The sequence below is a fragment of the Petromyzon marinus genome, chromosome 52 (genome assembly GCF_048934315.1).
Source record: "Petromyzon marinus isolate PM22_M1 ecotype Great Lakes invasive population chromosome 52, UKy_Petmar_22M1.pri1.0, whole genome shotgun sequence".
NCBI lineage: Eukaryota > Metazoa > Chordata > Hyperoartia > Petromyzontiformes > Petromyzontidae > Petromyzon > Petromyzon marinus.
The window spans coordinates 2,259,571-2,286,099 of NC_133718.1; the positions used below are offsets into that span (position 1 = coordinate 2,259,571).

General features: G+C 46.3%; 1 protein-coding gene across 1 annotated transcript in view; it reads left to right on the forward strand.

Moving 5' to 3' along the window:
* Positions 1–4,352: 4,352 nt before the first annotated feature.
* Positions 4,353–26,529, forward strand: part of LOC116953551 (dual specificity mitogen-activated protein kinase kinase 1-like) — a 40,788-nt gene continuing 18,611 nt past the window's right edge. Inside the window, exons 1-3 of the mRNA XM_032973852.2 lie at positions 4,353–4,676; positions 23,628–23,838; positions 24,777–24,923. Of these exons, the coding sequence (XP_032829743.1) occupies positions 4,591–4,676; positions 23,628–23,838; positions 24,777–24,923 (444 nt within the window). The 5' untranslated portion in view covers positions 4,353–4,590. The remainder of the gene's footprint in view (positions 4,677–23,627; positions 23,839–24,776; positions 24,924–26,529) is intronic.

A 26,529-nucleotide genomic window follows, 5' to 3' on the forward strand; every position in this document is an offset into this window, starting at 1 on the left:
GTATTAGATGGTAACCTAAGATGACCACAATTGCAGTTATTTAAAAACCGTTGGTAGTTTTTTTAATATCGCACGAAGGTGGGTGCTTTTTGGACACGTTTGTCTGCTGTTTGAAATGTACATGTTTCTTGACTTAAAGCTTTCGTGACCGCAGGAATTCATATTCCTTGGGGTCTTTCGGTGAAGTCACGTAGATAGGTACAAAGCAAATAACAACACATCCTCCTGATGTCGATCGCTTGTGTTGTGATCGAAACGTCGTAGTTTTTTTTGTTATTTTCTTTGAACCATCGACGTGACTTTACCGAAAGAACCGAAGAAAATGTTCATGTTACTTTGTCTAACCAGGTGAGAGAACTCAAAGAGACCAGTACTGTAGTCTCGTTTGCAAGAGTGACCTCGTTTACCAACATGACAAAAGCAAATACGGCGAACAATGAAGCAAATAGAAATGAGAAAAAACATAACTGTCGCATGAGAAATCAAAATAATTGATTCGATTCATGTGCTCCGAAAAGGGACTTTGGCTGAAATGTCGCCGATTATAAAATCTTCCTTTTAAGGTCACAATGTTATTGACGAATGTGTTGAGTTTTTCATTATTTGTCCTTGTGCACCACTGCAAATGCAGCATCATCGAACAACGTTTGAAAGTGCTCTAATTAACATAAACATTAAGTACTCTAATGAACATAAACATTAAACAGTGCCAGCACCAACGGAGGGGCTTAATGGAACGGGCATGGTGACGGCAGGTGAGGTGCTGAGTCATGGAGCCCGCATGCCCAGCCACCGCATGCCCCAAGCAGCTCCTGTTTGGCCGGATAGAGGAGATGGAGTGACGCGGTACGGGAGGACGTGGAGCTGAGTGGACTTGCCGATGACCGCTACCAGCGGTGTCAAGATCGGCCTCTATACGGAGGAGGCTCGTGAAGGACGCTACTGGGCAGTTGGAGGCAGTCGCCCTCCAGCAACAACGGAGGGCAGAGGAGACGACGCTCACAACAACGAGCGGAGCACCGGGCGGATAAAGGGCCCGTCCATAAATGACGTCATGCACCTGGGGGGGTGGGGTTGAGAAATGTGACGTCACATCAAAATGCGCAACTGTAAATAAATATAGACAACACGTTCTACTTCATTAAATATACTTTTTGATAAATATTTTCCCACACAACATCAGAAGTGCAGTGGCACATTAAATACACACTTCAATGACAATAGCTTAAAGCAATTTGAAGCATATTCTTGGTTCTTTCGGTAAAGTCACGTAGAAGGGAAACAATAAAATAACAAAAATATAAAACAATCAAATTCTCACGACGTTTCGACTGCAACACAAGCAATCATCATCAATGTAGCCAACATTTTCATGGAGAAATTTGAGACTGACGCCATCCAGACTGCCACTCTGCGCCCAACCTTATGGAAGAGGTACGTGGATGACACTTTTGTCATCTGGCCACATGGCCGGCCTGCTCTAGACCAATTCCTCGACCACATTAATTCCATACACCCAGCCATCAGATTTACCATGGAAGTCGAAAAAGATGGCAAGCTACCTTTTTTGGATGTCCTCATAAAAAAGAGACCTGATGGTTCAATGAGCCACTCTGTCTACAGGAAAGCTACCAATACGGATGCTTATCTGAAACCGGATTCCCACCACCATCCATCCCAGAATAATTCCCTCATCAAAACTCTGCACCATAGAGCCCAATGCCTATCCGACCAGGAACACATAGTCAGTGAACTCAAGCACGTACACCAAGCTCTTAAGGCTAATGGTTACTCCGACTTTACAATCCGCAAAGCTATCACTCAAACCATGAAGAAGGACCCTCTTGAGGAGCCTTTCAAAACCATCACTTTACCCTACATTTCGGGGATCACAAAAAAGATCTCCAAAATCTTGAATAAACACAAGATCCAGGTCCGATTCAACACATTACATAAAATCCGTGATCTGGTTCCGTCTGTAAAAGATGTGATTCCGGACATACAGTACCCTGGCGTCTACACACTAAGTTGCCTCTGTGGTAGTAGTTACATTGGAGAAACCAAACGACATGTAATAAAGTATTAAAGCTTTCGTGACTGCATAAAATTACTCATTGGTTTTTTCGGTAAAGTCACGTATGTAGAAATACAATAAAATTATATTAAAACAAAAAACAATCACGACGTTTCGATCACAACGCAAGCGATCTTCATCAGGTGTCAAGAACAAATCACGGAGGTAAATACAACAAAAAGATGAGAGACGAGAATTCAACAAACCTGAAAAAACATGTGAAGCACATCCATTCAGGCCAACAACACAGACACTTCCTGGCTGACCACGAATTTCAGAAGTGTTAAATTTCGTGTTCAACCTTTGGTTTGCACATACCAGCATAGATAGAATGAAAAATACGAGGTACACGGTCAGTAGAAATACATATACAAGTCCACCAAGAGGTAAGGAGGAAGGAAAGACGGACAGGGAGGCAGAGAGGGGGGGGGGGGCCGGAGGGATGAACAGAAGCTTAAATAGGAAATACGGTTGGATGGGGGGAGGGGCCAGAGCGAGAGCGGCAGCTCAAACACGCACATCTTACACATACAAAACGGCAGCTCAAAAAAGTACCACCTCTTGTAAATACAAAACGGCAGCTCAAAAAATGACCACCTCTTGTAAATACAAAACGGCAGCTCAGAAAAGGGCACATCTTACACATAATTACAATGGTAACTTCCCCGTAGAAGTGTGATAATAAAGTATTAAAGCTTTCGTGACTGCATAAAATTACTCATTGGGTGTGCTTCACATAATGTTTTTTCAGGTTTGTTGAATTCTCGTCTCTCATCTTTTAGTTGTATTTACCTCCGTGATTTGTTCTTGACACCTGATGAAGATCGCTTGCGTTGTGATCGAAACGTCGTGATTGTTTTTTGTTTTAAAATAATTTTATTGTATTTCTACATACGTAACTTTACCGAAAAAAATGAGCAAACGACATGTCTCGGACCGCATTCGTGAACACAAAGCAGACCTAAAACACGGTCGGACCAACACCTCGGCCGTGGCAGATCACTGTTATAATTCAATAGGCTCACATGACATGGACTTCTCCAAGACAGAGGTTCTTTGCAAGTCATCTGGCTACCATGAGAGATTCGTTCATGAGGCTATCCACATATACAAACACAGAGACAATTTCAACCGAGAAGATGGATTCTAGTTTAGCAATCATTGGAAGCATTTGAGAAACCATTTCGGGTCTTAATTGATTGTTCACGCTTACGGTGGCTTTCAGACCGCATCCATTATTTTCGTCTCCCCCCTCCTCTTTTCCGAACATAGATGGACTCGTCCATCTGAATAAACTGCCAAATCGCTCTCTCCGTGGTGCTAACGTTAAAAAAGCCACCACTTTTTTCAAATTTTCTTGCTGTGGTTTTCACACCTGATGATGATTGCTTGTGTTGCAGTCGAAACGTTGTGAGAATTTTATTGTTTTATATTTTTATTATTTTATTGTTTCCCTTCTACGTGACTTTACCGAAAGTACCAAGAATATGAATCCCTGCAGTCACAAAAGCTTTAAATCAAAATTCAATTTGAAGCATGTTTTATTTTGGGGGGGGGCGGGGCAGAGCTTTGTGACGTCATATTTGAGAGGCGGTCTGACTTTTTGTGACGCCGTGTGACGGGGAGGGGTTCAAAAATAGTCCAAAATCGCGTAACGTCATTTATGGACGGCCCCAAAACGTAGCAAGCTGGCACAGTAGGGGGAGGGGGGGTTACAGCTGGTGCATCTTGCCAATCATCTCAGCCAACCCATGCGGCACCTGCTGGGTCTGTCCCGTGACCTCCTCCTCCCAGTAGCGAGCCTTCAACAACTTCACGTAGCCTTAAAGTGCACTTGGCCTGGCACAGGCGCCCTGGTGACGTCACCATCGTATTGGAGGAGGTGGGGGGGGGCGAAAGGTCGTGATCTAAGCGTGGCTTCTCCCACTCCAGCGCTGTCCTCCAGACAGTCTCGTCCCTTCACCTGATGAAGGCCGCTTGTGTTGTGGCCGAAACGTCGTGATTTTTTGTTATTTTATTTTCACCTACGTGACTTTACCCAATAGAACCAAAGAGTATGGATCCTAGCAGTCACGAAAGCTTTAAATCTAGAATTGAGGGGGAGGAGCTTGAAGTGAGGGTGGCTGGGCCACTAATACATGGGGGAGGGGGGGCGATCGTGAAGGGGGTGGGGGTAGGCGCGCTTGAAGGGAGGGGCTTGAAAGAGGGAGGCGGGGGCGATAGCGAAAGGGCGTGGTCAGTGTGAAAGTGGGCGGGGCTACGGGGGAGGGGTTGGGCGTCGCCCGCGTGACGTCATCGTCGCCCGAGGAACCCGGCGCTTTAGTGGTTGTGTGTAGCGGGTCCGTGTGGTTTGTTACCCCCTCGGCGCCTCTCGGTAAAACAAAACCTCAAAAATACTCCCCTTAAAAAAAACACAAAAAAAAATATCTGAACGTTTAAAGAAACATTTTCTTTTTTTGTTTTACATTTCTTCAAACCTAAGCTTAACAACAACAACAAAAATTTGCTCTACAAAGATGCCCAAGAAGAAGCCAGAACCCTTGCAAATCACCCACACGGTCGGGGACTGCGCTCCAATGGGAAACCCCACCACGTCCACTGAGTGAGTTGCGTCGTGAGCGGGTTAAGTCGCGCTCTGGATGACAATTGTATTGTTTGTATTGATTTAGTTTGCGATTTTTGGTTGACGGCGGATGTTCTGTAGAGCTCCGGGCTCTTCGTTGAGGTGCGAGAGTTTTGTTTTTTTAATCCGATCGCACGAGGTGAGGAGGGGGGGGGGTCATGGACCAGGCGAGCTCGGCCGGGAGTTGGCGCCTCCATCCCGGCAGTGATTCTATCCGAGGGTCGGTGTCTCCTGGTCTGGCGTTAGGCTTCGGATGCAACGTTTGAATAAGTGTAGATTTGAAATTAATGAAATGTGATCGCACGAATTAAACGCGATTATCGTTATGCACTGCGGACTAAATATATTAAGGTGTGCACAGTCACGTAGTCACTTTAAGATGTTTTTCTTGTTCATGTTTTTTTGTTTATTGCGGCTGCACCCGATTCAAGAGCCGAATGGCTCACAGGGCTATACCAAATAGATGGAAATTAAATGGAAATGTAACGCATGCCCCCCCCCCCCCAATTGTCAATCCACTGCTGGATGAAATCCCCCGGGGTGTTCATGGGGTTGTTTGACCATACTTCACCACTCTGGGTGTGTGCGGGTTTGATGTAGGTGGAACCCCAAGACTTGTTCGGATATCACGTTCCGCCCAAGTATCTTCAAATATGTGCGCGTGTAATGAATTAACCCATCTCCTTGACCGTTACTTGAAAATATTTTCCGTGTGGATCAGCATTTAAAGTAGCACGTGTCTTCTCTTGGATAAAATCAACAATCTAGAATGCAGATACATCGCATGCACGTCGTGACCAACACCAGTTGGAAAAGCTTTGTAAATGAGGGGGGGGAGTCTAAAGTCGTCCCCATCACGGCTGCTCTCTTCACTGCTTTAAAGGAAGAACGGACGAGATCCACTCTTTCAGTTTCAGTTTAGTTATTTTGGTATAGCCCTGTGAGCCATTCGGCTCTTGAATCGGGTGCAACCACAACAAACAAAAACACGAACAAGAAAAACATCATAAAGTGACTATGTGTGACTGTGCATACAGAAAATCCATGAAAAAAAAACAGCAAAATATTCCTGATAAAAGCACCGTACACCAACGCTGTGTGCAAAAAATCCCAGTGGGATGCAAGTCAAACAACAACAACAACCACAAGACAACTCTGCGTCTAAACAAACACTTGAGTGGATAACAACATCTTAATTGCATTACTCTTTGTTTTTTTCGGTAATGTCACGTATAAATAAGAAATAATAAAATAACATAATAGCGTACGACGTTTCGGTTGCAACACAAGCAGCCATCATCAGGTACAGAAGAGCTAAATTACGAGAGAGGGGAGACACATAACCTCAGATGTATATACAGACACCCAAGTAGGGAGAACTGACACAGATACAACAGGGGACACAGAGAGAGAAGGATACCAGACAAACAGGGTTTAGCAAAATAGCGTGATCAACCGGACTATGCGTTAATTGTGTTTTGACCGACCGTCTGTGTTGCTTTACATGGTTTCCAATTTTTTTTTGCTAAACCCTGTTTGTCTGGTATGCTTCTCTCTGTGTCCCCTGTTGTATCTGTGTTAGTTCCCCCTACTTGGGTGTCTGTATATACATCTGAGGTTATGTGTCTCCCCTCTCTCATAATTTAGCTCTTCTGTACCTGATGATGGCTACTTGTGTTGCAACCGAAACGTCGTACGCTATGTTATTTTATTATTTCTTATTTATACGTGACTTTACGGAAAAAAACCAAAGAGTAATCCCTGCAGTCACGAAAGCTTCAAATCAAATCTTAATTGCATCTTTTAATCTGCTGCTATGAATCCATACGACAGAAGAAGATCCTCACGGGGTCTGGGGGGGGGGGTCTCTGCATTTGGCTGCCATTCTTTCACCAGTCTCGTCTCATCATTCGTCATTCCAGCAGCTAGCCATCATCATGTGTCCTGCCCAAACCAACTTGCTTTGCTTAACCGTCAACACGATGCCTTTGTTCACTTGATCCACGTGTTCCTCTGGTCTCCTTTAGTGTCATTACAAGCACGCATCTCCTCATGCTTTCATCGACGAGTCGTGGTTTATCTCCTGCTGGCTGATGACCCAACGTGATGGCTCCGATTTTGCATTTTCCCCCTCGTCCAATGTGTTCTATTTCACATCTTAGCGTAGTTCCAAAACATGCATCTCACCATCTTTTGTGCATTTGTTTTTTTTAGCGTTGGCTCACGTTTCTGATCCCTGAGTCGTATGCATTGATCGTGAATTTCTTGCACATGCGATATGGGCGTTTGTTCAAATAAGTACCGTTAAAATCAGAGCAACTTTGTAAACATCTTATCAGATGGATATTTACACCTGTAGCGCTCCATCTCCACGGTGGACGTTTCCTCACTAACTTTCCCATACCTGTCAACCCCTTATCAGTGCCTACCTCTTATTGCAGACCAGTTCAGACTTTATTGGTCACCCTGTGCTCCTTATAAATCTCAACGTTCATCCCACAAAGTCCCATCGCAGGGGAGAAACACAAACAAATAGACAAAAAAATGTTGCTCGTATTGAAACGGCTATACGCCGTATGGACCTGAAAACTCTATTTCCCTGTACACGAATACGGGTAAAGCGTATGGGTTGACAGCTATTCTTTCAATTTCTTGGCCTCGGCTGCCTCATTCTACAGCACTTAACCGTTGGCCATCATCACTTTTTAGCCATATGACGTGTCCTGTCCAAGCTCACTTACCATTCTAACCCATGTGTTGTCCTCTTTCTGTCAATGGAATTCAAAGCTTGTGATCTCCGCGTGTGCTTTGAAAAGCCTTGGTTCATTGTGTTTTCTCTTGTGGTGCTTCTTTAAAGACAAAGATCTCCCGTATAGCCTTAACAGACTGTCGGGGCAAGTGCTGTTAGCGAGCAGCACCTATGAAGACCAGAACGGCACACGTGGGGGGGTGGTGGTGAGTGGCCAGCAACACAACCCGGCCGCCTTTGTATCTCTTAGTGGCGATGTTTATACGCACCACACCAAGTACTAATTGAGGATGAGTAGAGAGCACACTTGCACAAGAACATTCTAATACTGTACATGCATCTGGCCCCTGGGACACGCCTTTAAATATTTTCAAGAACGGGGTTCTTTTCTGGCATTTGACATCGGATTCCCCTTTAGTTTCATTTGGCTCAGGACTTGATCTTAAAATTAATTGTCCAAACATCTTCATGCAACAATCCTTCAGAACAGAAGCATCGGGACTGATTTTTCTTAGGATAAATGAAGGACGCTTATTGTTATTATTACACGTGTTACAAAAAGACCATTGGATTTATAAGTATTAATAACAAGGACTGTTGTTATTCCAGTGGAGTCATAACATCTTATATTCCTACTATTTGGTTCTTTCGGTAAAGTCACGTAGGTATAAAATGAAATAAATCACGACGTTTCGGGCGCAACACAAGCGTCCGTCATCAGGTGGGAAAGCGGACGCTTGTGTGTGCGCCCGAAGCGTCGTGATTTATTTTATTTTATACCTACCACGTGACTTTACCGAAAGAACCAAAGAGTATGGATTCCTGCAGTCACGAAAGCTTCAAATCAACATCTTAATTTCCTCTTTACAATGTGACTAAAGGCGACTTTATTCCCCGTGTGTTTAATTGGCAACAAGATAACACTTGTGACTGTATTTTTTTTTATCAAAGTACATTCGTCAAGGGTGTGGTGGGTGTCAATGTACTGCTCACGTGCACTGCACTATGGACCCGACTACCCGAGTTTGATTCACAGGCAAGGCTAAACATTGGCGAGTGCTATCGAACCTGGTCCTGGGCACCAATACCAACACCCGCCCGTGCCAGGCCAGGTGCACTGAGGGTCCACGTGAATTGTCGAAGGCTTGCTGATGGGAGGTTAGGGGACAGACTCAGGTGCCATGGGTTTGGCTGACTTAGATGACTGGCAGATACACCAGCTGTACCCCCCCCCTCCACCGGTACCCCCCCCACACCCACCCACTTGATAAACCCGTACTGACCAGCATGGTGAAACAGTGTGGCCAAACAGCCCTCATTATGGACACGGCATAGGGAAGCCTTCATTCATCCAACAGTGGATTGATAACCGGGCCGTACTGTATACCGAAGCAGGAGAATTTCTCCACAACTCTGGCTGTCCGCCTGATGATGCTGGTTGTAGTTACTGGCGGAACGTCGTACTCGAATTGTAAATGTTGTGGGTTTAGTCTCCAACACACCGGTGTGCTGAACTAGTAACGAATTTTCATGTTTTGTTTACGTGATAAACCTTACTTATTTGCTGTGTCTGGTGGTGGCGGGTTTAACGACACGCAATTATATTTACGCGATCTAACCCAAAAACCTCTATTATGGATACATACACAGAAGCAAGGTTGCCCGTTGACTTTAAATGGCCCTGTATTTGGCCTTTCCCTCTTTGTGTCGACTTGCCTGTTCTTTGATACAGTTTGACTCCACATGGCTTCCAATGGCTTTGCATTCGTCACCATTGTGGTGTAGCAACACCTTGTGTGGCTTTGGGAAGGATGACACATGGCAAGGGCATTTACTTAAGGTGGGACTGTTTGCCTGTGGGTGCGTCTGGCAAACGGTTAAATGTTATATGCGTGGTTGGATTTATGGTGGCATTGTGTGTGTGTGGTTCACAATGTGTGTGTGTGTCTTGACGCATGTATGTGGAGCGTGGTGGTGTAGTGGTTGATGCATGTGGTGGCTATCTGAACTGCTTCTCCACCTTCCCTACCTAGCTCGTCTCGGCCTCAAATGAGTACATGGTGCAGTGTGCAGACATCAGCATATGGGAGACGAAGGCAACCAGGTGTGGCGTTGGCAAAATCACTCCCAAATGTGCAATACCAGTCTTAATCGGTGCTTGCTAAAGTAACATTCCCCAACATTCTATGTAGGGGATATTTGTATTTTCAGTATGTATATCTATATATCTGTGGCTTTCTGACTGTGTCTTCGTGTGCGTCAGTATATGCTTGTTCGTGTGGCTCATTGTGTGTGTGTGTAGATCAGTTTTTGTGTTCACGTCGTGTGCGTCATTCAGAATGTGGGTTTATCTGTACCGGAGTCTGTTTCACGGTATTGCATTGTACGTACATTTGTGTGCCGTCATTTTATTTTTAAACATCTCCACATCTCCAAAACCGTATATTTTTCAGTATGTTCTTGTCTCCACCCTCCCTCTTCCCATGCATACGCTACCGCGGTGTGATGGTTAGCACACAGGTCACCAATTCGTTATCCTGGCGCAGCAGTTTAATCTACAGTGTAAGTGTCTCTAATATTTCCCTGCCGTTGCCCTCCCAGCAGTTTAAACAAGTACACAACATTTCGATTTAAAGCTTTCATGACTGCAAGGATTCATCTTCTTTGGTTCTTTCGGTAAAGTCACTCCAGCGCTGTCCTACCAGACAGTCTCGTCCCTTCACCTGATGAAGGCCGCTTGTGTTGTGGCCGAAACGTCGTGAGAATATTATTGTGTTATTTTATTTTATCAATTTATTCTTTTATTCTCATTCTACGTGACTTTACCGAAAGAACCAAAGAAGAAGTACACAACACTTTAGTCAATCGGTAGGTTGCCAGTGTTAGGCTATATTGTGGATACTCGCCCAAGAGCTCCTTCGAGAGGAAGCTCTTCTGCCAGCTCTGGCATGACCAAGCAATTACAAGGCTGCACCTTTACCTTTTTTTTACTTCTCAGCGGATCAGTGTGTCTATGCGTCTGTGTGTGTACCTGTCCGATTCAGGCGAGTGGCACTGTCTCTTCATCAGCTGCGTAACGTTGTGTGAAAGATACCTGGCCTATCACTCCATACAAAGCTCCAGATATTCTCTGCCACAGTTATGCCCTCCCTTGTGCTTACAAAACGTGGAGCCCTTTAAAGGCACACCTGCGCTGGTCTGAAATATTCCGGATGGACTCACTACAATCCATTCTGAATGTAAACAGACTTGATTGTGTGAGGAGCTCAGTTCCTTGAAAGATTTGGACACAGCCCCATCAGTGAGCTCCTCGGCCAGGCGAGGCTGTGTTGACTGGGTCATGTAGCCAGCATGCCCAGTCACCACATGCCCAAGCAGCTTTCATTTGACCAGATAGAGGGGACTAAACAGGCACAGCACGGGCTAGAGAAGAAATGTACTGTTGTCGTACAGAAGGATGTGAAGCTGATTGGACTTGCCGATGACTAGTACCAGTTGTGTCAAGATCGGCCTCTGTGGAGAGGATGAAGGATGCTGCTGGGCAGTTCGAGGCAGTTGCACTTCAGCAACAACAGAGGGTGGAGTAGCGACACTCACAACAACTAAAACATAGCACATTCTCATAGTGGGGAGCACAAGTAGTGCGTCTGCCAGTCATCTCAGTAAACCCATGGTACTAGGGTCTGTTCTGTGATCTGCCAGGGAGCCTTTTTGACGCTTCATTTGGCCTCAGAGTGCACCTCGCCTGGCACATGTTAAATGTGTGGGGGGCGGTGGTGCAGTCATTATTGAACTGCGGTACAAACCCGATGACTGGATTTCAATTCCTGCTTGCAGCCAAAATCGGTGGCAAATAGCTGAACTGATAGTAGACCTCCCCTAGGTGTGTTAGCATCAGCACTGGGGAGACAAAGGCAGCTGGGTGTCATGTTGGCTAGCCACCCCCTCGTGGACAGTTCCGGCCTTAATCGGTGCTCGCTAACAGGACTTGCCCCAACAGCCTGATGAGGCTATAAGGGGGATATTTGTTTTTGTGCTCATGTGTCCCAGACTATTGTTGGGTTGCCACGTTTTAATGCCATGGAATGCAAGCCCTGAGTTCATCACCGCCCTCTCCGTCAGGAAGCATTAATCTCCCAACACGGGGGAACGCACAGTAATGCAGACGTTATCATCTGTATGAATGAATATAATATCTCATTGCCTGGGACGCAGCTGCGGTGTAATGGTTCACACACTGGATTTGCAATCTGGATATAAGAATAACGTCTGTTGTGTCTCAACATATCGATGCAAGTGGTTTTTGAGTTTTATCAGCCATGCGTGTATGTTCAACTTCTTTGGCGCCGTACATAGCCAGCCGTTGATTGGCATCCCATACCTATACTATCCAGAAGCTCTTGGATTGTCCGATGGTATTGGTATGAGCACTTAATTTAAACTTTGGGCGAACCAGAAGTTGCCAGTTCTTTTTCTCAGCGCAGCAGTTGATCCGATGCGTAATTTTCTTGCATCCCCCCCCCCGTCTCCACGTGTTGTGTCTACCCAGCAGTATAGAAGAGTTAGCAGGTTGCTTGTTGTAAGGTAAAGTGTGGGTGCATTCCACCTCTTAGAAAGACGTCTGCGGTGAGCAAGTGGCTGCAGGGCCGCAGCTTTTATCTAATTTTCCATTCGCCTCTAAATTAAAATCTGTGCGTCTATACGTCAAAAGACGTGAGACTCTATATGAAACTGTCATGATTCGTTTGCTTCACTGTGCTATTAACATATACATACGTGTGAGTGCTGTGGAACGCTGAATAAAATATCCGCTCATTTTACACGTGGTCTGCATATGAATGTGAAAGGTTTGGCATACTTGAAAAGCTGGACCAGAGTTGATTTCCATAGTAACTGGAGTGAAGAAACAGTTAATTGGCAGATGAATTAAGTAATGCTTTCATTCATGTGATTTCCTTTATAAAACATTAAAATTACGTAATTACTTTGTTAATTCCGCTACTTAAAAACTTTCTCCCCACCCCGTGGGGGTGAATTGGTGAAATGGGGGGAGGTCCAGAACCGATTCAGATAACACTCGCAATTTGATGTGCACCTTGGCCAGAATCGAACTCGCATTGTCAAGTTCACAGGACATTGCACAAACCACTGTGCCAACTCGACCCACCGGTTTCCGTAATATCTACTACCTGTTAGCCAGTACATTGTCTCATGAATAATAGAGCATGTGATCGATTGAGCTCACGCAGGTTTCATTTGAAAAACCAGTCTGGAGTAGACTGCAATGGGATACCCTCACTTTCCTTAGTGTTGTACAATGAGTGTTTAATAAGTAAGCGATTACATGCTTTATGGCCATTATGCTTTACACACACTTAATAAATGCCTATCACCTGCTATAATATTTCGATCAAAAAGAAACATTGACACCGACAAAGACGACGGAGCAAAAGAGAGTGCAAAGAAAGCTTGGAGTGATGCAGACTTGGGATTACACTGAGAGATGGAAAGACGCACGGAATGGAGAGCATTACCCTGGTTAAAGACGCAACTTCTGCCTTTAATAAAAGTACATAGTATTGGGCAAGAGACGTCGCTAGAAAGGAAGATGGCTTGTAGCCGAGACTAACAATTGAGTGGCAGCCAAAAGTGCTAACGTGCCCGAGAAGATATCTGTCGTGGAGAGAGAGAGCAAAACGTTTGGCTCGTTTACAGATGCAAAGTGGTTTGTTGCATCACAGGACTGTGAAAGATGGCACAAATGTAGAGGCGTTGATCCATCAGTAGATTGATGATGGCAAATGATGATGATATTGATAATGAAGCAGAAGAGAGCCCCATAATTTAATTTTCTTTCCCGTAGGAGACCTTGGCTTGGTACGATTCCACTTGCGATTAATTGACGGTACAGCTTGGATTTTTGTAGCAGCACTCATGCCGAAGTGAAGCCAGGGAGTGCTATTAATGGGATTGGACTTCACATCCATAAATAGATGATTGATTGATTGCATTGTGCAGGATGTGCACCATTCCAAAGGTTGACTATCGAACGGCCTAGAGTTATGTTCTCTTAAGCCCCATCACTTCATTTGCGCATACAAAGGGGCATTGAGATGTAATGCCTATCGTGGGTATCAATTGTTAATGGGATATCTGCTTCTTATTTGTCTTTCTTTGCGTTATACCCTTGAGAACATTTCACATCAAAATCTCCACTCAGCACACCTCATACCAATCTCAGTATTGTTATAATTATTATTACACTTAGGTACCCTGGAATGTCTCACTTAGTCTAATGACCCTTTTTCAGGAAGGTCTTGCCAAGTATGTAGTGATGGTTGTCATGTAGATTCAAATTGAGTAATTGGCAGGAATTTTTTATTTATTTAGAAAATTGGCACCATGATACCCGGAACACCTTGGCCTACTCTTCCTAATGATGTCACAGGATTTTTTACGTCCATTGTGAAACAGACGGCCGTATAGTATTTTATGGTTAATGGTGCCACAGTATTAATCAGGGCGGCCAGGGGATTCAAACCGTGACACTTTTCAAGAATCTGTAAATGCTATAGATGCCTCTAACAAAATGATTGGGAGAACATTTCCAGAATGAACATTCCATATCAAAGTGACTACCTGTCTCCTCCCCATTCTCAACACATGAATCCCACTATTTAAACACTCTCAATATGCAATCGCCTATTGAGAATCAAGTTAAGAGGATCATTAGAAATGAGTGGTGTCTGTAAATGGATCACCATACAGATTTTTGAGTTTTATTGTAAAAAAAGTGGTTTGCGGAACTTGCGAATAAAGTATAGTACCAGGTAATATTTTTCATGAACCTACTTTTTTCACAACCCATTGCACAACGCTTTAGAAATAGCACATGTGTCACAAAAATCTAGTCAATTGTTTTGTATAGCTTTTGTGCATTATTCAGCCCTTTTAAGAGTATTTAGAATTTCGAAATATAAGTTATTTGGTGCTTGGTGGTCTACAAATATGTTTAGAGGTTTGACATTGGTACGCGAGTCAAATTTGGTTAGAAACGACGGCCCTCGAGACAACTGCCCAAATTGATCATAGGGTCACCCCAAAACTTGGAGGCAGCTACGCAGAGAGGACATACTTGCAAATATGCATATACGCGTTTTTCCCTGACCTCTACCCATCAGCGCTTGCACTGCCGATTACGTAATTAAATACTTCCAAGGACAATAACACGTGTTGGGAAGCATCACATAATCCATGCATATGCAGAGTGTTTCTAGTTTTAAATAAAAGCAAATCATCCCTGGGCACAGTGGAAACCTGGTGGTGGTGGGCACGTGCGACGCCAGTCACGGCAGAGGTGAGGATAATCCCTGGATGGTTGCGGCTTACTCTGGTGACGCCAGCGTTGAACTTTGAAACGAGCGTCTGCACCGGCTGGCTCTAGTCCTCAGACCGTTTGGCAGCATGATGGTTGTTGGGAGTGGTGGGGGGAGGGGGGTGCTACAATCACAAGTTAGAGACATATTGATTTCTAATAAAAGTAAAGTAGGCTTGGGCAGGACACATCCTGGCTAGAAGGGACGATGGGACAGAAGCTGAGACTAACAACGGCGAGCGGCAGCCAAAGGAGGGAACGGGCCCGTGAGTGTGTGCGACGCAGGGAAATTAGAGCAATGCAATCCACTCGTATGCAGGAGCGAGTGGACTCGTTGCAACGCAGAGGTGGGTGTGAGAAAGGGAGTTGGCGCAAGTATGCGTTCTGTCTTTGCCATTGATCACCGAATCGAGGTATGGCTGCAGCCCTGCAATTGCTTATTGACACCACTTATGGCCGAAGGGCCTGCAACTAGAGGCAGGTCTAAAGAGCCCCTCTAGAGCAGCGGTCCTCAACCTTTTTGGCACCAGGGACCGGTTTCGTGGAGGACAATTTTTTTACGGACCCGGGTGGTGGTGGGGGGGGTCATCATTGGCTCTTTCCCCCTTTTCAAAGAAGCTATCCAGCGACGTTTGTTTTTTTACTCATTTTGGCTAGGGGTTAGCGTGTGGGCTTACCAACACTGTGACTGAGACAATTGCGCAGTGCGGGAAAGAGGCGCGGACGGAAGTGGTAAATAAAATCATGGGGGCGAGCCACGCGCGGACTCACCGCGCTCACCTCCTGCTGTGCGGCCCGGTTCCTAACAAGCCACGGACCGGTACCGGTCCGCGGCCCGGGTGGTTGGGGACCCCTGCTCTAGAGGGTTATTTCGGTCTACTCTTCCACACGTGCCAGACATCTTGGAAGAAATTGGAGTACCCACGCCTTACCCCACCTCTTTACTCTGGCCTGCGATCAACTTTTACCTGTTATATTCTTTGGGTCTTTCGGTAAAGTCACGTTAGAAGCTTAACTGTTGGTGTACCTACCTATACTGCTGGGCAGACAACGGTCGGGAGGGGATTTAATTAAACTGTCCCATTATTTTAACTGTCGTGCCAGGAAATCTAATCCGGCGAATTTTGGATTGCAGGTCCAGTGTGCTAACTGTTACACCACGGCAGCGGCATTCGTCTGCAAAGCCGAGTGAAATATGAGTAGCGGCGGAGGGTGCACCAGATTTGGCCATCGCTGCTGCTACCGTGGGGATTTGTAACCAGACCTTCATCCAGACACAATTAGCGAGCATACCGCCGTTTAATTAGCCTTCTTAAATTAGTCGTGGTTAGGATCTTACAGGTTGTACAAGGGCCGTTTCCTTTAAGTGCTGGTGAACAGGGTTCATAGCGCTCTCGCTCCCTTCTCCCAGCCATCCTCGCTGTCCACTCCCCGCCCTTAATCAGGTCCAGTCTCAAAGATCACTTTGTTCTCTGCCTATGACTGACTGCCTCTCTCTATTTTAACTCTCCAAGTTGCTCAGGAATAGTGCAAACGGAGAGACTCGCCTCTGCCATAGAGATGTAGAATTGTCACCACTCTTGATTGCAGTGCTGCAAACAAGACACGAGCACCGCCTTAATGCGCATTCAAGTGAGAAATCAGTTTGACTTGCTCAATAAAACGAATGCCCCCACGGTTTCTGTTACATCGTCTTGAGATGCGGTTGCACCTAGACGGTGCTTTATTCGAAATCCGCTTTTTTGTCATCTTCACCTCATGGTGGGAAAGGTGGTGGGTAGCTGCAGGGCCGTCTCCTGCCCACGGCCTCAAAGATTCTCCACCTGTGCTCGTGGCCGTATTCTTCACTCTCGGGATAAACCGTGACCTCCGCATGGGGCAGGTCGCCGAATTATTATTATTTAATACCGCCCCGGCGACGGTGCGGGGACAGCAGCGGCGCTGGCCGGAGTCACGAGCGGTTTGTGCGCACGTGACCACTTTCTCGAGCCCTCTGTCATGCCTCGTTGGCATCTGTTGTTGAGGCCAGTTGGACCGGGTAAGTTATATCCTGTGACCCCCCCCCCCCACCCCACCAAGAGCACCAACACCAATTCCTGTGGGTTTAAAATTAATTTTGGATTTGCCTTTATGCTGTGGAAATTAGGTATGAGATGATACGTAGATTCATCGATTTCATAAAAAAAAATACACTTTTAAAATATGCAACCAATTGTGCACGTGGGAACATGTTATTTATGATGCATACAAACGATGGCTTCCGAGTAGAGTAAAAGTGATTTGCTGGTCAAATGAGCACTGAGGCTGGCGCTTATCGTGTTTACAGCCCTGAGCCAATGGTGATTCCACATTCCCGCGGTGGAGGAGAGTCTACCCATCAAGGTAACCACTGTTGACTTGCCCACAAGCTGGAAATAATTTGTGGTCCGCTCGCTCTACTGCTGATCATCCTACAGCTCATTTAGGCCAATGAAGTGAACAGGACTGCATAAAGTGAAACCGTGCACGAGAGGGAGTACAATGTGGATTTTAAAAGTGGGGGAAACATTTTTTTTTATCCTCGTTTACCTGAATCATGGAAACAAAGTCATTGAATCACAGGGGCGGTAAAATTGTTCCAAGCTTAACGTTATAATTATCAACAGTGGTTGTCGCACTGCCCTAGCTTCCTGCTTTCGATTCCCGGCCACCGGTAACGTCAGTAGGGTTGCACGATAATTTCTCACCATAAATGCATTGAATTGTGGAAGGAACAATTATCTTTGCTGTGTACAGGGTGGAGCCAGAGGCACAGTTGGTTAGTGCACCGCACTTTTAATCTAGCGACCCATGTTCGATCCCGCGCCACAGGTATCATCAGAGACGGTGCTTGCCACCAAACCGTGGTTGCAAGTCAAATGGACCCCCATGACCAACCAAACAACACCGCATACGGAGGCCTTCATCCTACGGTGGATTGACCACGGTTGATGAAGATGATAATAGTTTGTATTTTGGCCACATAAACACTCACCTACGAGGAGGTGCTGCCATTCGCCAGTGTTTCATTAAAATCGTTAATTATTCAACTGAATCACAACCCTGCATTTCAACGATTCATACAATCACAAGGGAGACAGGTGGGAGGTTTGGGATCCTTTACATGCCAATACCTTATAAGGTGCCACTTATGAAAAAACATTGAGTGGCGTTTTATTTTGGCTTTTGCTTTGAAAGGCCATTTGGTTGCATGCATTAAAGCAGTACAGAGCAATAGGACTTCGCCAGAACTTGTATTCAACGTGGTAAATTTCTACTCTTTCTATACGACAAAACGCCATTAGCCACGATCAGTCCACTGCTGGATGAGGGTCTACCCAAGCCGCTCCGCCATCTTTTGTGGTCATGGGATTAACAGGCCACGTTGCATTCGAGTTGCTTTCATGCCTTGATCTCCACGGTGGGACATCCCCTCGGGTGCTTTCCTCTCCTTTTAGCTGACCCTCCTTCATTGTCTTCTCAACCACTGGCCATCAACCCTGCCCAAGGCCACTTTTCATCATGGTCAATACAACGTCTCTGACTCGTCTGTTTTCTCCGATCCACGTGCTCCTTTTTTCTCTCAATGTAATTTAGAGAAAGCGGAACACGTGGATCGCCGTAATTCCAAATGCGCACCTCTCCACACTTCGTTGTGTGCTTTTTTTCAGTTCGAGGGGTCGTTGTAATCATAATAGTTATTTATTTACGCAGGAAGCCACATCGAGATCCGAGGACTATTTTTCAGAAAGGTCCTGCATTGGGCATTTATATCAAGATGTTTTCACCCAAATAATGTGTGTTCATACATTGTATGTTATTGCATTCTTAATTACATGTGGGTGGAAACTCGCACGTGCGAGGGGGCAACACTCTATCTCATACAGATAGGACATATGGTGATTAGTCTATGCTTGCTGTACCACCATCTCCTGATGAGCTCGGGTACTGCAGCTTTATGCCCAAGGTAAGAGAGGTTTTCTACGTTTGTGTGAGCCACCAACCCTGGCCTCCACGGTGCTGATTTACAGGCCTGCGCCGCCACTGTCCAGTAGTCGGACAAAGAGACGCGTTGCAGGCCACAAGTGAGTTATGAATTAAAATACAACAGGGATAATGGTGTGCATGCGGGCCCTGCCAATCCTGCAAGGTGCCAGCGATCGCATCCTGCGTCAGGGAGGGCAGATTCCATCGCTGCCAAGTATTTGGTGCAGTCGCCCGTGGCTGTCGGCTCTGCGGCATGAAGAGTTGCGCCGAGTCCATATTTATGAGACGGTGGTACCAAGGCACCCAGGCTGCAGACATGAAATAGTTGTGTAAATGGAATGGGCGTTGCGCTTGTCAATCAATGCTAGTGCTGCAGCAGTGCGTGCTACCGCAATGGCGTTATTGTGGCCTTGTTTATTGTTTAAAAATGCCACTGCCGGAATTCTCACCAAGTAGCCATAAACAAAGACCACATAACTCCCATACTCGAGTCGCACCACTGGCTCCCAATCCAAGCCTGGATCAAGTTATAAATCGCACTTGCCATTTTCAAGTTCCTCTCTCATCTCACTCTACTTCCCTCCATACACACTCTTATCTCTCTTCTCCTGATTCAGCAGTTTCTTAAATCCCACCCCTCTGTTCACCCAGCAGTATATTGGGTGCACAAGAATGTGTCGATTGGCGGGTTGTATGTGGCGGGGTAAAGTGCGGGTACTCCCACCCCTTCCAAGACGTCTGGTCAGCGTGGAAGAGTAGGAGATTTGGACCAAATACCCCTTTGAGAGAGGGCTCTCCAGAGCTCTCCGTCTACTGGAGGACCCTTGGCCAAGGGTTCCTAATTCGACAGCTCTAACCACCACCAGTAGGCTTTTTTTCTGTCGAGGTGTCAAAACACCCCACCCTAACACCCCAGTCTACCCCTTACGCACTCAATGTTCTGCTCGGGCTCACGGGTCCAATGCAGATTTCCGATTCTTCTTCTTTCGTATGGCTGCTGATGTAGATGCAGAGCAACTACATTTTCACATTCCGGTGGTCAAGCCAGATAACCGCGTCAGGAGTAGCGGAGTGCATCGCTGCAATGTTTCCTTCGTATTTGTTGATCGGGCATTGCAATGCCCTATAATTGATCATAATTGGGCGTTGCATATTTCTGATTGAGGTGCTGTGATGGTCTTTTTAACCAGTGTGAGCTCATTCAATAGCCAATCGCACACCTTTTGAAAAGCTCAAAGGCAGAGATTTCTGCAATGCGCAGTGGGCTCAAAGGATTTTTGTTTTACTCTTGAGAGAAAAAGTTAATCATTCCCCTTTGCAACCACGGTTCGTGCCATTTAATTGAAAGAGATTTTTTTCCGCTGCCAAAAAAAGTTTTTACGGGTCAATTTGAAACCGCCGCGACGATCGCCGTCAGCTGTTGCCTCTGGGAAATGGTCGTTCCTCGGCGAGTGCGGTTTCTGCGAAAGGCCCGTTGCACGCAGACGGAACACATTGTGGAGCGAGTGACGTGTGCGAGTGGGCGCCAGAGGCGCGTGTGACCTTGACGTGCTCCAACTAGCGCTCCCCGGCAGTGTCGAGATCGCGATCGGCGGCTGTCCGTGGGGCTTCTCTTTCGACTCGCCGTGGATTCGTCAGCCTGATAATTGGAGCAACCGCCATGGCTTTGCATAATAATTTTTTTTATATATATATTTAAAACGCAATAAAACATGGAGGAGGACCTGGTTGGTTCATGGTCAGGGCAATCAACTCATCCACTAGGATGATTAAACCGGGTTTTCACACGTAGCGAGTTTATGCTCTCAGTGCAGTCATTAATTGCTAACTTTGACTTCTTTACTTAAATTGGAAACAAAACCTCCCGCTGTGGGGATGACAAATCCTTGTTTGACTGTCCTCCGCTGAATACAGTACAGCACAACTTGGATTTTTACAGCTTCTCAATGCAGCTGTAGAGAGCATATATATGTTGAACTTCTTTCGCACTGTACATTGCCAACCGTTTTAATCGGCGGTGCGTGGGAAGGGCACACAAACTAAACGCAAAAAATCAGTTCTCGAGAAATGAGTTTCAAATCTAGATTTAAAAGTGCATAGCTGCAGTTGCTTCTGAATGGGCATTCTGGAGAAAGAGGAGGCTTGCTTACTGCATCAGGAAAAGGAGACGGTTATAAGCACAGAGGAAAAGAGGATGATCTTGAACCTGGACTTGCACATGGACTCTTCAGCACTGATGGCAAAGGGCAGCGAGATCCAGTCAAGGGTGCCAAGCATCAGAGAAGGCATTGACCTTCCCATTGAGCAGAGATTGAATGAGATGGGTGTGGGTTTGTGATTGTAAAGGTTTGTGGTAGAGTTATAATGTTGGGTAGTGTGTCATTGTGGTGGGGATATTGTTGCCATCTGTCATGGGGTGGGGATCCTGTGTTATGTTTGCATGGTTGGAACCGTGCTAAATTCTCTGTCTCCTTGGGCACAGGTAACAAGATGCGAAAAATACCAGGTTGGGACAGAAGGGAATTGATGCTTGGGAGGGACTTGACCAACAAGACCACAATGTGCCTGAGAGCACAGGAGGGCGGCGTCAGAAAGTGAAACACCCCAGTTGTGTGAACAAAAAGAGAGGGTCACTTGAGAGGATCTCCGAAGTAGTTCTGTGTTACCAACTTCTGCGGGCATTTTCTATCACTTTGGCAGTACGTGTTGCTTCCTGCAAGGATTTTCAAACGAACACTTTGCCACTCGGCATCACACCGACAGCGCGAATTAGAATAAAATTGGGGGGTACAAAAAAGGAAACAAGCGATGACATCGGCTCCTGTGCAGGAGGATCGTTGCATCACTGCATTGCAGGGGAATGGCAAAGGCTTGGTGAGGCCTTCATCCAGCAGTGGATTGACCATGGCTGCTGATGATATGCAGGCCTGTAATTATTTGACTAATTGTCACGAATCAGGTTTGCGGTTCAAATATTTATTTTACGTCGGGGTGCGTTGTGGCTGCATGGATCACATGAACCAATCGCATACAACACGTAATAATTTGCAGCTCTTTGGAAATCCACCGCTGTACAAAGACCTCAACACGCCTTGTCGGCCTGTAGGGGTTGTTTAACCAGAGCTTCACCAGGCTGGTCACAAGTGATTTACTTATAAACAGTTCAGATATCACCTCGTCTACCAATGTTAGCTATGGCGTGGAATCAAACTCGCGTGATCAGGTTGATAGTGCAGCGTGCTCACCAGGCCGGTCCCAGACACCCACCCCATGGTTTTTATCCCCTCCCAGTTGCCAGCTCACCGGAAACACAAACCGCAGCAAGAACGCAGACCCGTGTCATCGACATTTGACTGGGATCCGATCGACGACAATTTTTTTTTGCGTTGAGAATGAATCTGCGCCGAGGCGGAAGGAAAAATATCAACGAAATCGCGTGGCGTGTCGCGGCTGGTTTTGTGGGAAATGCAATGCTAGGTTGCGTAACAGCATCCGAGCGGTGTTCTAATTCACCACGGCTCAGGTAACATTGGATTCATGACTCATGAATCGGGCAATGTACGGTTTTATGATGAAAATAACACTGCCACGTGCCCCGTCTCGTCATTGTTGAACTTAGTACATGGATGGATGGGAGACCGTATCACAAATAACCAGGTGTCGTAAGCTTTTGCTGCAAAATAGCCAGGAGATGGCATACCAATAATGGATTTGTGAATCTATCTGTGTGGAGATGTCCATGTCACTTCCTCAGGTGCTTGGTAGGGTTTCTCCAGGTTCTCTGGTATCCCCTCCCTCCTGAAGCCAAACTTCACTTTAACGGAATTGGCCAAATTTCCCCAATGCAGGATCCTCCTGAGCCACAAGTCTTAAGACTCAAGTGTGATTATTCCTGGGTAAGTTATAAACATTAGTATTATCATCATCACCACATATCAACAGCATCCCCTCCTGGCAGACTAATGCTCACTTCATAATAAAGGTTTTTGGGTTAGATCGCATAAGTGTCAATGTGTCCTAACCCTTCGCCACCCGACACAGCCTGTAAGGTTTGTCAAGTAAATTAAACGTGCCAATTAGTTATTGCTTCAGCCCACCTCCTTCAGGTGGATTGCTTCACTATTTTGGCAAATCGCCGATGATGCTGGATGTAATTCCGAGCGAAATATTGTACTTAAATTGTAAACGTTGCGGATTTACTCTCCAACACACACCGGTGGGCTGAAGTAGTAACTAAATGACACGTTTTGTTTACGTGACAAACCTTACTGGCTGCATCGGGGTGGCGGAGGGTTACGACACAACATTTATACCGACGCGATCTAACCCAAAAAAACCTTAATTATGAATAAGTTTGGTCACGAAAGCCTACGTATTGAACGAGTGCTCGCTTGCTGACAGATGCTGCAGTTCACCCTGTACCACACAGGGCACAGCTGTTGTCGGGCGCGTCCCCTGCCGCATGGCATCTCGAGATTGTTACCCCGCTTGTGAAACGTCCTGTGAATATTAATATTAAGTGATGGACATCTGGATTGGGCAAGTGGCAGTGAGAGGCAACGGCTTGCTGGAAGCAGCGATCGAGGGAAGATTTCTGTGATGGAAGGGGGAAAAAAAAAAACAACGATGATGCTAGACGAAGTTCTGCAAGCGGACGGGTGTGTACGGACAGACGAGGAGAGCAGTGGGAGGTGGAGCGACATTGAAGAGAGAATTGTCCATCGGACCCTGTCTACGGGCGGAAACACTGAACGAATAAAAATGATGGTGATGATTAAATGGACGAATCACTCCTTCCCAGGGCCAACCTGGAGGAACTGCAGAAGAAGCTGGAGGAGCTGGAGCTGGACGAGCAGCAGAAGAAGCGTCTGGAGGCGTTCCTCACGCAGAAGCAAAAGGTGGGGGAGCTCAAGGACGACGACTTTGAGAAGCTGAGCGAGCTGGGCGCCGGCAATGGCGGCGTCGTCACGAAGGTCCTGCACAAGCCCTCGGCGCTCATCATGGCTCGCAAGGTGAGGCCACTCACGCACCAACACCCCGCCCCCACCACCACCGCCGCCGCCTTCTCACGCTCACCACTTCGTGACCTGCTCGTCCTGTCGTGCTTTTACTCCTTCTCAATTGCTCGCCCCTCTCGCCCCTCTCTCTTTCACTCACCGCCCGTACCCAGCACCACCACTGCCCATGCTCACCACACACGCTGCGTATATAAATGATGCATGCGTTCATCGGTAGCCCTGACACTTGCACTAGCCCTGACACTGGCATTAACACTCACACTGACATGAGCCTTGACATTCACACTGGCATGCATCCTGACAGTAGCACTGGCACTAGCACTCACACTGACACTACCCCTGACACCATGACACTTATCCGTAAATATATAATACTTGAAAACATGCAGATAAAAGGATGAATTTTGCATTTTGGGAGATCATCTCTGTCACTTGATGGGGATAAATCTGTGTCAATGTGAAATAATATGAATTTACCCTCACTTCTGTGTGACTCCTTATCCATGATAAATACAGATATTATAAGAGGAAAAAGGAATGTGATGCTGCCTTGGTGTGTAATGGTTAGCGTACTGGACTGGCAATAGACGGTCGCTGGTTCAATCTGCCGGCATCGCAGTTGAAACAAAAATCGCATCCGCCTCTGTGCCCTAAAATGGGTACAACACAGGTGAGTTGATCGCCAGGTGGCTTGTGATGGGGTAAAAGAGTGGGCCCACTCCCTGTCCAGGATCTTAGACCCGGCATGCGCAAGTAGGCGAAAATTCCCTCTCGAGAGCTTTCCTCTGTGAGAGGAAACCCTTCTGCCAGCAGTGGCGTGAGTAAGCCAGTTGCGGGGCTGCACCTATCACCTTCACCGATAAAAGTGGCTCGCACGTCGTTAAGTCTTCGTCCGACGGCCTTCCGTCTGCGATGCGGCCCTGCCCCCGCAGCTCATCCACTTGGAGATCAAGCCGGCGATCCGAAACCAGATAATCCGCGAGCTGCAGGTGCTGCACGAGTGCAACTCCCCGTACATCGTGGGCTTCTACGGGGCCTTCTACAGCGACGGGGAGATCAGCATCTGCATGGAGCACATGGTGAGCGATGGGTGCGCCACTGGCGCGCGCACATCGGCGAAAGTGCTTGCAAGCGCTGCCTCCGTGCGAGCGAGGTGATTATTTACTTGGCCTCGTGTTTTCCCCTTTTTAGTGCTTTACAATTGAGGTTTATTCATCAATGCTACTACTACTCCTACAGATAATCAATGCCTCGAGTTTCCTTGCTGGCTTCTCGCTGGGCTGCTCTCCAGCCCAACAATAACTGTTGTCGTTCGTGACTGCTTGCGAGCCGTTGCCATCCAAACTAGCTGGTTAACAGGCTGAATGGGATATTCTGTGGTACAGATAAACGTTGAATTGAAATGCTCCAAGAAGTTTCAAAGTTTCAAAGACGTAGTAGCAATAATAATATCTAACGACGCAAAATTGCTCTAATAAAAGGAAAATGTGCCCCTCTTAATGTAATTCTTGCACCAGCATATTCTTTAAATCTTAGAGAATATAAAAACGTACCAATATATTATGGCATTTTATTACTTAAAAAGCGGATTACTTTTAGTGTTCCAAGTTCATAATTTTGAGAAGAGTGTGAAAATTACAGCTGCCTCCTATTTTCCATTGCCGCAACATGGCTTTTCTACTCGGAATGATGGTAATCATTTGTTTTAAATAGAGCTAAAAAATATATATTGTTTCATTTGCCAGATAAAGAACCCACTGAGCTGTTAGCTCTGTTTCAGAGGCGACCTGGCCACAAATGATAGCTCAACAAAGTGGCTTTTCACGTGGAAATTTATAGCAGCCAAAATAAACTATTAAACCCACGTTGATTCTACCACCTGCGGAGGGGAAAATAGGAGGACCTGGAGAAAAATCTACGCGGCAACGGGGAGAACACGCAAATTCCAAATATACAGGCATCAGGGTCGGGATCGAGAACCCCATGACCTCCGGCATAGCAGTTGAGGGAGGTAACATCTCGCAACCCTGGGGTCTCAAAGCACTTGATATGCGATAATAATGACATTTTTAACGCGCCAGAATGTGCAGACAAGTCAAACAACTCAGAGGTGTGGAGCCAAGCTCAGGGCTGCTTGAAAGCCCTGGCCCAACAGATAGAGAGGCCTTTAGATGTTTCTTGAAAGTCGAAGTACATTTGATGTTGCGGATGTGCAAAGGGATTTGAAGGTTCGACACCGAGGGGCTGACAGCAGAGAATCGACGTGAGGCTGGAACAGTATGGTGTAGTGTTTGGTAGTGTATAGTAGTGCAGTGTATAGCACTGCAGTGTCTAGTAGTGTAGTTTATAGTGACGTGAGGTTGTAGCAGTTCAAGACCTTGGTGTCCGAAGCAGATTTAGAGTGACGCCGCTGCATAGGGTTCTACCGTGAGCTTCTGTGCAAGGCGAGAGTAGTGAGGCGATGTATGGTGGGGAAACCGGTGGTAGGTGATTTACTTGTCCTGTCATCAAAAAAGTTTAAAAGGGCACCCTCCAGTAGCAGCTGTCCCTTGTGTCTTTTGTAGGTGACTAGATACCTGGCCTGCAAGCTGTCATTAGTCTGCCAGTAGGGATGGGCAATAAGTGCTAAGTGCAATCAGGTAATTTTCAGGTATTTTTTTTCTAATTTTTAAGATTTTGACCACT